Source organism: Solanum tuberosum, unplaced genomic scaffold, assembly GCF_000226075.1.
Source record: "Solanum tuberosum cultivar DM 1-3 516 R44 unplaced genomic scaffold, SolTub_3.0 scf00354, whole genome shotgun sequence".
NCBI lineage: Eukaryota > Viridiplantae > Streptophyta > Magnoliopsida > Solanales > Solanaceae > Solanum > Solanum tuberosum.
The window spans coordinates 172,064-182,976 of NW_006239278.1; the positions used below are offsets into that span (position 1 = coordinate 172,064).

Consider the following 10,913-nt stretch of genomic DNA (forward strand, 5'->3'; position numbering starts at 1 on the left):
ATCTTTTTATCTTCCATTTTCTTTAATGTCTTTAATTTCACATTTAATTGGATAATGTATTTAAACATTTTTTTGGACTTCTTAAAACAACGATTTAGTTTGGAAAGGTCTTAAAACAATGTTAATGGTTGACTATGATAAATAATGTAATGTGACTTTTCATATTTTTTCCAGTTTTTTATGATATTCAGCAAGCTTAGAGGTAATTAAAGTTTAATATCTAATTAATAATTAATGAGATGATGTATATATTTTTTATTTAGTGTAGGGGTAAAATGGTAATTCAACTTTACACTTTGGAGCTTCCCACTTATAATAATATATGATATGATTATAGTCTTTACTGCATTAAATTGTGACAAGGACCTGGTCCTATGGTGTGTGGTGGACTCGTATAAGTTATTAGGGTTTACTGCCGCTATATTATATTTAGTCACAATAATATAATATGGGTATTAATAACCAACACACTATATTAATGTAGTTAAAGACTTTAGCGACTCTGAATGCAATAACATTACCTTAATTGCCACTATATGTTTTTGCGGCAATATTTTAAAAGGAAAATTTGTTGTCACTAAAAGTCTCTTTTGCTAGAGTGAAGCTGCCTCTACTGGAATTCAGTCATCTTCATCCTGTCTCTATTTTTCAGTCATGTCAAGACTAAACATACAGGCGCTTTTAGTTGCCATTTTAATTCCCGAGCCAGCGTAATCACTTATTTTCCTGAAAACGATCAATTCTTTTTTGAATCTCTATACGTGCAATTCCCTCGATGCCAGAGGACATTCTCATATTCTTTTGTACATGATTCTTGATACAATCTCATTTTTCCAAACAACACCCTTAATTTCAGATTGGTTCTTCTTAAGATATGATTGTTTATATGTTATGGTTGAGCACTCTAGAAATAGTATAGAAGACAATGATTGAGAAAACCTACATACTATATATAGCTTACTAAATTAAATATAAAATCTACTTGCTAGTTTTTCTTCTAATATTGACATATATATATTTAACTAACAAGAATCTTTTCTTTATTAAATCTTAAAAAATGCAAAGATTCAAGATTATTCTATTTTATTACACAACTTGTTATAGAATAGGAATATTGGAGTTAGCAGACTAAGTTTCAGAAATACTAGTACTAACAAGATATATATAAGTATATGAAAGTCATATATACTGGCAACCAACTAATGAATTAAACAAGCATATTAATAATTATGCAGTCAAATGTCTCTTTATTTAAATTTATGAGACACTTTTATTTTTCATCCGTTTCAAAAAGAATGTCATATTTCTAAATCTAAAAACAATTTACTTTATATTAGCAATTTTACGCTTAATGAGAAACGTTTATTATAATCACACAAATGTTTTAGCATGCTTAAGATAACAAATTTTGAAAGTCTCTTCATTTCTAATTTCTTAAACTCTGAAGCGATCCAAATAAAGTATTGTTTTCATGGGTGACAATTGACATAAGATGGTAGTTGTGGATTTCTTCAAAGGTCAGACAAGCTCAATAATACTTTAAACAGTAGAAATAATACAAGCTAGCACGTTTTGTAATTATGAACTTCTTCAAGAATTTCTCAAACTATAAATACTTCAATATGTTCGTAAGTTATATATCCATCATTTGAGGAAAACCATATAGTGTCTTTTGAGTCTCAAAATTAACAATGGATTCCAAAGGCATCAATCTTTCAGCTCTTGCACTTTTTGTTTGCCTCATTTTATCATTTTCATCGTCCATTCTTGCTTATCGAACACCATATTGGCCATCAATTAAAGTAGGTTACTATAGATATACTTGCCCCTACGCCGAACACATTGTTCAAAATGTTGTAAACAGAGCTGTCTCTCTTAATCCAGGCATTGCTGCTGGCCTTATCAGGTTACATTTCCACGATTGCTTTGTCAGGGTACGTACTAATAATTTAATGCTAATATTTTTATTTTGTTAAAATGATTTATCTTATAACGGTTAACATGTCCTGTACTTTAATTAGGGGTGTGATGCATCTGTGTTATTGGATGGACCAAACTCCGAGAAGGAAGGTATTCCCAACAAGAACAGTTTACGAGGTTTTGAGGTGATTGATGCTGCAAAAGCTGCACTTGAGGCTGCCTGCCCTGGAACTGTCTCGTGTGCAGACATCGTTGCCTTTGCTGCTCGAGACAGTTCTTACAAAGTTGGGAGAATATACTATGATGTCCAAGCAGGACGTCGTGATGGTCGTGTTTCTATTGACTCTGAAACATTGACTAATCTTCCTTCTCCTTTCGTCAATGCCTCGGAACTCATCAAGAGTTTTGAAAGGAAAGGTATGTCGGTTGATGAAATGGTGACCCTTTCTGGCGCGCATTCTATTGGTATTGCCCATTGCGGTGTTTTTGCTAGCCGTTTGTACCCTCAAAACAATCAACAAAATCTTCCAATTGATCCTGAATACGCGGACTTCTTGAAGTCCATTTGTCCACCAGAAGCACTTACAAATGGGACGGGAGCTGCTAATCCCGCGAACCTTGATGCCCTGACACCAAACAGGTTGGATAACAGATATTACTTGGCTTTAAAGAATCAAAAGGGACTGATGATTTCAGATCAGGCATTGATGGAAAACCCGACAACTTCTAGATTGGTGAACTATAATGCTAGATTTGGTTCCCTTTGGTCAAGGAAGTTTGCAGCAGCAATGATTCACATGGGTACTTTGGATGTCCTCACAGGTCGAAACGGAGAGATCAGGAGGAACTGTCATTTCGTCAACTAACATCTCTATCATTTGCTTTTGAGAAAGTTTTCAGTATTCTTTCAACTTCTCCAGCCCTATTCAAGGTTTTTGCTTGTTTTCTTCACATTGTTTGTCCAATTGTATTATTTTTTCCCCTAATGTTTGTCCAATTGATTGAAAGGAGTTTTCTGAATATATTTTATAAGTAGATAGTAAGAAAATACAGTTCCTTTAAGACTCATTTGATAGGCTATCCTATTTGGATGTCAAAACACTATGAAATTGTTAGGCAAATAAGACATTCTGTTTACCAACACCATGATTCAAGTGTTCTTTCCTTCTTTGGAAGACATTAAAATACAAACGAAACGAGAGAGTGAATTCCAATTGTGCCATCACATCTTCACATACTCGGCCTTTGCTGCTCGGGACAGTTCTTTCCTTCTTTGGAGGACAAGAACTACTATTGCAAAAAACTGTCAATCACATATATCTTCAGTACTCGCAATTTGGTAACAACAACTGGAAGATGTTATCATTCAGGACTAGAGTTAGTTCACTCTCTACTGGAATTCTTTGGTTTCTCAATGTAAAGAATGAGGAATCGTTAAATATATTTGGGACCCTGGAAAGATGCCTATATACAGAAGAGGGAAATAATCTACTCGGTGTTATGCTATGAAGTTGTCTCTTTATCTCTTAGTTGCTTAGATTAATTCAGTAACCTTCCTCCCATGTTCCTTTCTGATAGTTTAGATGAGTGCACCACGTGCTATGGGACCGGGTCTCTGTTACACTTAAGTGCAGTAAAGGAAACTAAAAATACATAGTGAAAACAACGTGGAAACCTCCTTGCTCAAGGGAGGAAAATCACGACCTGTCAAACAGGATTTTCCAACTGCCTTCACTATCTTCAAGCAACTAGTGAATACAGTATACAGACTCCAATCAAACGTACACAGATTAAATCCTGCAACCTGTATCACCCCTATTACAGAAAGACGAGCCGAAGCAATAGCTCTATTGCCCACTATATCAACTAACTCTAGTTAATGTAGACTTCAATCACATATACTACACAGTTAACTCTAACTATGCTCATTGTTGGCTGAAATAATAAAGACACGATCTATTCCTTTATAGATTAGGAACGGATCTTACAAGTTGAAACACATAAGACACAATCTTTTAATCACAACAAACAAAACACTTGATAACTCTATCAGGTCCCTTGCAGTTCTTGGAAGCTTGTGTTATGCTTAAGAGAGACAAAAGACTACTTTTTCAATTGTGCTCAATTGTCTTAACTAGGTTGTTTCATGTCAATGAGGTTATATTATCCTCTGAACAAAACTTACTAGTGTCCTCCCATTGGTTGAGGACATTGTCCTCTTTTCCCATGCTGGCAGCTTTACAGTTGTTCCCCGTTTCACAGAGATACATGCTCGACTCATTGGACCAGGTCCCATGGTTTGTGAAGATCATCAAAACAATAGAGTTACACTTTCCGTTTCTTTTTCTTCCCCAGAAGATTTGTTACTAGTTTGGAGTAATTGTAATGGCAAACTCTTATATTTGTACGTGTAATTCCAATTATTCATTTCAATACAATATGAGTTCATTACATATCAACAATGGTTATACTGAAGTCCACGTGGAAACTGTTCACTTTTTGAAGAATTCAAAATAACTCATATACACTCTCTAAATGACTGTCATTTCAATTGTCGAACCAGTAATCACTTATTTTTCAGGAAAACATTTTCTATCGTATCAAACAACATCCTTAGTTGAGCACTCTGAAAATAGTATAGGAGACAATGATTGAGGGAACCTATATACTTTATATAGCTTATTATTAAATTATGCACTTTGCACGTATATACCAAAAGTATATAATCTACTTGATAGTTTTTCTTCTTATTTAAATCTTACAAAATGAAAAGAACCAAGATTATTCTATTTTCTTACACTACTTGTTATAAAATAGGAATATTGGAGTTTGTAGACTAATACTAACAAGATAAAATACAAGTATAGGGAAAGTCATATGTAATGGCAACCAACTAATGAATTAAACAAGCTAATTCAATCTCCAAGTGGGGTTTTTTTTTTTTTCTAGTACCATGGCACAAGACATTAATTTGCAGTCAAATGTCTCTTTATTTCAATTTGTGAGACACTTTCATTTTCCATCCGTTCCAGAAAGAATGTCACTTTTCTAGATCTAAAAACAATTTACATTTTACAAAAAGAGGGAAGGGGAACCGAAGCATAAGACACATACATTCCAATCCTTGCAACTAAAAATTGCCTTTGCCGTATTTGATCCTTATAGAAGGTATTTGGCTCTTGTCTAGTTGGATTGGACCTTTAGCCTTATATGAAGTTACTGTTAGGAGTTACAAAAAGACTCACTAGGGTCCGCAACTTTATTAGCTTCTCGACATATATATTTGCAATTTTATGCTTAATGAAAAACTTCAATTATAATCACATAAATGTAATAACATTATTAAGGGTACAAGTTCTAAAAGGTTTATAACATGTTTAAGACCACAGATTTCGAAAGTCTCTTCATTTCTATGTTTCTTAAACTCCGTAGCGAATCAAATGAAGTACTGTTTATTTCATGGATGACAATTGGCATAAGATGGTAGTTGTACATGGAATTTTTGAAAGGTCAGACAAGCTCAAGAATACTTCAAACAGTTGGTATTATACAAGCTAGCACGTTTTGTAATTATAGACTTCTTCAAGAAATTCTCAAACTATAAATACATCAATTTGTTCCTAAGTTATATCCATCAACTGAGAAAATCCAATTACTAAGAAAACAGCATACTGTCTTTGAAGTCTCAAATGGATTCCAAAGGCATCAATCTTGCACTTTTTGCTTGCCTCATTTTGTCATTTTCATCGTCTATTCTTGCTTATCGAGCACCATATTGGCCATCAATTAAAGTAGGTTACTATAGATATACTTGTCCCTATGCTGAAAACATTGTTCAGCATTTTGTAAACATAGCCGTCTCTCGTAATCCAGGCATTGCTGCTGGCCTTATCAGGTTACATTTTCATGATTGCTTTGTCAGGGTACGTACAAATTTAATGCTAATATTTTTGTTTTGCTAATTTGTTGATTACATTATTAATAACGGTAACATGTTCGTGTGCTTTAATTAGGGGTGTGATGCCTCTGTGTTATTGGATGGACCAAATTCCGAAAAGGAAGGTATTCCCAACAAGAACAGTTTAAAAGGTTTTGAGGTGATTGATGCTGCAAAAGCTGCACTTGAGGCTGCCTGCCCTGGAACTGTCTCTTGTGCAGACATCGTTGCCTTTGCTGCTCGAGACAGTTCTTACAAAGTTGGGATAATATACTATGATGTCCAAGCTGGACGTCGTGATGGTCGTGTTTCTATTGACTCTGAAACATTGACTAATCTTCCTTCTCCATTCGTCAATGCCACGGAACTCATCAAGAATTTTGCAAGGAAAGGTATGTCTGTTGATGAAATGGTGACTCTCTCTGGCGCGCATTCCATTGGCATTGCACATTGCGGTATTTTTGCTAGCCGTTTGTACCCTCAAAACAATCAACAAAATCTTCCAATTGATCCTGAATATGCGGACTTCTTGAAGTCCATTTGTCCACCAGAAGCACTTACAAATGGGACGGGAGCTGCTAATCCCGCGAACCTTGATGCCCTGACACCAAACAGGTTGGATAACAGATATTACTTGGCTTTAAAGAGTCAAAAGGGACTTATGATTTCGGATCAGGCATTGATGGCAAACCCGACAACTGCTAGATTGGTGAACTACAATGCTAGATTTGGTTCCCTTTGGTCAAGGAAGTTTGCAGCAGCAATGATTCACATGGGTACTTTGGATGTACTCACAGGTCGAAATGGAGAGATTAGGAGGAACTGTCATTTCGTGAACTAACATCTCTATCATTTGCATTTGAGAAATTTGAGAATTTTTTCGGTATTATTTCAACTTCTCCATCCTATTCAAGCTGCAAGGATGGTTTAATGCGAGTCCAATTGGTTTTGCTTTTTTCTTCACATTGTTTGTTCAATTGAATTGTATTTGATTTTCTCCCAATGTTTGTCCAATTGATTGAAAGATTTTTTTTGAATATTTTTTTTATAAACGGAAAATGGTCAAAAATGTCCTTAAACTATGTGAAATTGAACAAACATAGCATACATTGTTATTCAGATTTGTATAACATTGAGACAAGTTCAATCTCAAGCAACAAAAGATCCATATCATGGAATAGTTTGATGCATATTCAGATTTGAGAGAAGATGAAGAGATTGGGAAAAACATAAAAGCTAAAAAAATAGGTAAAACAGACTCAAAATTGTTCTATTAGACCACGCGATGACAGGTTAATAACATGTATTCAATTAGCACAGTTTTACTTGAATATAAATGTTCAATATATAGGTACAAAATCTAAGTTATGGTATTTAAATGAAACCCTTTTGATAAATTTGAGATAATATCATTGTGTTCTGCCCAACGATCAATTTTAATGGAAGCTTGTAGCCTTTTGATACAAACATACTTGTTGTAATGCGGTAATGATGATTTTGATGATTGACAAACCTACTAAAGGGACTTGGTACCAATTAGTTGTAATAACTGAATCTTGTCTCATGTTTGTGGAGTTGTTGGTGAAGTCCTACGATAGGTCATAATTTTTTCCTTCTTTGAGCAAGAAGGTTTCCACGTAAACATCTTGTGTTCCTTTACGCTAAGATGTGTAGAATGTTCTTAGACACTTAGTGGATCGACACAAGCAATCAATACTCCAACTTTTTAGAGAAGTATGGCAATAACAACACCTCTAGATTCAGAATCCTTCATCAGGTCCTACTCCGAGACAAAACAATCTTGAGGCACACATTTAGTTCAACGGAATGTAGTTGGAGTTGGAACATTGTTTGTCTTGTCACGGAAGCCTACAAACTCAACTCAGAAGCACCATGGTAAGGTGAACCAATCCAGGAGACAATGAATGGAAGCTTAATACAGACGGGAACTACTTACCTAATCGAGGCAAAGCTGGAGCTGGGGACATGATGAAAATGATTAACAGGATGCGAATCCCTGCCTTCCGAATCAGGGCAAAGAAATACTCAGGATGGCACTTTGACCCTCCTTAGTTCACTCATTTAGGAACATCTTGAAGAAGGTTGTTGAACCAGGTTAGACGCCCCGGTTTCAATACATGATTTGCAAGAGTACTTACCATTATACTAGTAATCTTATGTTTGTAGTTGAAACAAATTATACAAACCCTATCCGTTCTGCTTATTTTTTTTCAATAACACATGAACTTCATGAATCATTTATAAATATATTTCAATCATTAATTAGGCAAACATTGGGGGAAAATCAAATACAATTAAATTGAACAAACAATGTGAAGAAAAAATAACAATTGGACACGCATTGAACCATCCTTGCAGCTTGAATAGGATGGAGAAGTTGAAATAATACCGAAAAATTTCTCAAAGGAAAATGATAGAGATGTTAGTTCACGAAATGACAGTTCCTCCTGATCTCTCCGTTTCGACCTGTCAGGACATCCAAAGTACCCATGTGAATCATTGCTGCTGCAAACTTCCTTGACCAAAGGGAACCAAATCTAGCATTGTAGTTCACCAATCTAGCAGTTGTCGGGTTTTCCATCAATGCCTGATCCGATATCATAAGTCCCTTTTGACTCTTTAAAGCCAAGTAATATCTGTTATCCAACCAGTTTGGTGTCAGGGCATCAAGGTTCGCGGGATTAGCAGCTCCCGTCCCATTTGTAAGTGCTTCTGGTGGACAAATGGACTTCAAGAAGTCCGCATATTCAGGATCAATTGGAAGATTTTGTTGATTGTTTTGAGGGTACAAACGGCTAGCAAAATACCGCAATGTGCAATGCCAATGGAATGCGCGCCAGAGAGAGTCACCATTTCATCAACTGTCATACCTTTACTTGCAAAATTCTTGATGAGTTCCGAGGCATTGACAAAAGGAGAAGGAAGATTAGTCAATGTTTCAGAGTCAATAGAAACACGACCATCACGACGTCCAGCTTGGACATCATAGTATATTCTCCCAACTTTGTAGGAACTGTCCCGAGCAGCAAATGCAACTATGTCTGCACACGAAACAACTCCAGGGCATGCAGCCTCAAGTGCAGCTTTTGCAGCATCAATCACCTCAAAACCTCTTAAACTGTTCTTGTTGGGAATACCTTCCTTCTCGGAGTTTGGTCCATCCAATAACACAGAGGCATCACACCCCTAATTAAAGCACACGAACATGTTACCGTTATAGGATAATGCAATAGCAAAACAAAAATATTAGCATTAAATTTGTACGTACCCTGACAAAGCAATCGTGGAAATGTAACCTGATAAGGCCAGCAGCAATGCCTGGATTACGAGATGCGGCTCTGTTTACAACATTTTGGACAATGTGTTCGGCATAGGGACAAGTATATCTATAGTAACCTACTTTAATTGATGGCCAATATGGTGTTCGATAGGCAAGAATGGACGATGAAAATGATAAAATGAGGCAAGCAAAAAGTGCAAGAGCTGAAAGGTTGATGCCTTTGCAATCCATATTGATCTTTTCTTAATTAATTGGCTCTCTAATTAATCAAGTGATGGATATGATTTATGAACACATTGGGGTATTTATAGTTTGAGAAATTCGTTGAAGGAACAATAATTGAAAACATGAGTACCTCTAATTTAGCACTAACTCTATAGCTGAAGTATTCTTAAGCTCATTGTCTGACCTTTGAAAAATTCCATAGTTATCAACTTAATTAATATGTATGGAATGTAAGTAAGAGTGAAATTGTGCTCATAAGTCATAGGAATGGAAGATTAGTATTACTAATCTCTCCCTTCGTTCCAGGTTATGGGATAGAGTACTCTGAATCGACATGAAGTTTAAGAAAGAAATGCATACTTTTAGAAATATGTTTTTATTTAGAACAAACTAAAAACAAATTGTGTTACATAAACTGAAACAGAGGGAGTATTATTGTGCGTGAGAGAACCTAACTAAGGTAAATTTCTGTTTTTTAAATTTTCTTTTTGAGTGCACAATATTTTGTGCCATAGTACTGGATTAAAAAAGCCCCACTTGTAGATTGAATTAGCTTGTTTATTTCATTAGTTGGTTGCCAGTATCTTTGTGCAATGCCCATTTGTTATATGTCAACTCATTATGATAGCTTTCTTATTTTGTAAATACAGGTTTGACTTCCTCTTACATCTTCTTAGTCAAGTATTCTGAATTTTTTTATTAGTCACTTTAATTTGTCCACAAACTATTCTATAAACAAGAAATAATCTTGATTCTTCCCTCTTTTAGCTTAAGAATGTTAGGATCAAAATAATTAGGTGTCATGCGGAAGTTAGCAAAGCAAACCTCAAAGGATCACGAGTAAGAAGACAAACGAGAAATATACCAAAAGACACAAAGATTTAACGTGGTTTGGTCAATCGACCTACATCCTGTCACGCCCCGAGCCTACACCCTGGGGTGATTGGCACTCGAGAACCATTGTTGGCCCCAAACGAACCCTTGGCCTGGCTTACTTAACTCAGCGGAAGACTCTAAGCATGATTACAATGATCAAATGAACTCACTCAAATAGCTTAATAATATAACTTAGAATGTTAAAAGAATTAAACATTCAACTTGGCCAAAATGGCAACCCAAGTCTTAACATAAGGTAAAATAAGAAAAACATTCGACTAATAACTGACTGTCTATGAAGCCTCTAAAACAACTGGGATGGATGTTTGGGGACAAAACCCCCACAAACATCCTAAATGAACTAAACCAGAAAGCAAATAAAGGAGTCCTCCGGAATGCAAGGAGGCTCACCAACAGACTCAGAATGCTCAAGCTGGATCAACGGGGCGCTAGATACTGATCTTGGTTACCTGTGTCTGCATCATAATAAGATGCAGGCCAACTGGCATCAGTACATTAAATGTACGAGTATGCGAGTTGGAATGCTAAACAATACATAGGCTTGAAAAGATTCTGAAAGAAACACTTACCTTAGCTCTTCTCAACTCATGAATAACTTAACTCAAAATAAAGCAATGAAACACATGCATTATA

General features: G+C 35.6%; 2 protein-coding genes and 1 pseudogene across 2 annotated transcripts; 2 read left to right on the plus strand and 1 right to left on the minus strand.

The window, feature by feature from the left end:
* Positions 1-1,691: 1,691 nt before the first annotated feature.
* LOC102587115 (peroxidase 5-like) lies at positions 1,692-2,897 on the plus strand. The gene is made up of 2 exons (XM_006361435.2): positions 1,692-1,934; positions 2,022-2,897. Exons 1-2 carry the CDS (start codon positions 1,692-1,694, stop codon positions 2,784-2,786), a joined length of 1,008 nt encoding a protein of 335 aa, XP_006361497.1. The 3' UTR covers positions 2,787-2,897.
* Positions 2,898-5,589: 2,692 nt separating this feature from the next.
* LOC102587446 (peroxidase 5-like) lies at positions 5,590-6,791 on the plus strand. The gene is made up of 2 exons (XM_006361436.2): positions 5,590-5,843; positions 5,934-6,791. The coding sequence occupies exons 1-2, from the start codon at positions 5,610-5,612 to the stop codon at positions 6,696-6,698; spliced, it is 999 nt and encodes a 332-aa protein (XP_006361498.1). The 5' UTR covers positions 5,590-5,609; the 3' UTR covers positions 6,699-6,791.
* A 1,359-nt stretch (positions 6,792-8,150) lies between these two features.
* LOC102587776 (peroxidase 5-like) lies at positions 8,151-9,389 on the minus strand (annotated as a pseudogene).
* Positions 9,390-10,913: the final 1,524 nt, after the last annotated feature.

Coding starts and splice junctions, on each gene's coding strand:
- LOC102587115 (XM_006361435.2), top strand. CDS start 1,692: ATGGATTCCAAAGGCATCAATCTTTCAGCTCTTGCACTTTTTGTTTGC. Junction 1,935..2,021: donor TCCACGATTGCTTTGTCAGG/GTACGTACTAAT, acceptor TACTTTAATTAG/GGGTGTGATGCATCTGTGTT.
- LOC102587446 (XM_006361436.2), top strand. CDS start 5,610: ATGGATTCCAAAGGCATCAATCTTGCACTTTTTGCTTGCCTCATTTTG. Junction 5,844..5,933: donor TTCATGATTGCTTTGTCAGG/GTACGTACAAAT, acceptor TGCTTTAATTAG/GGGTGTGATGCCTCTGTGTT.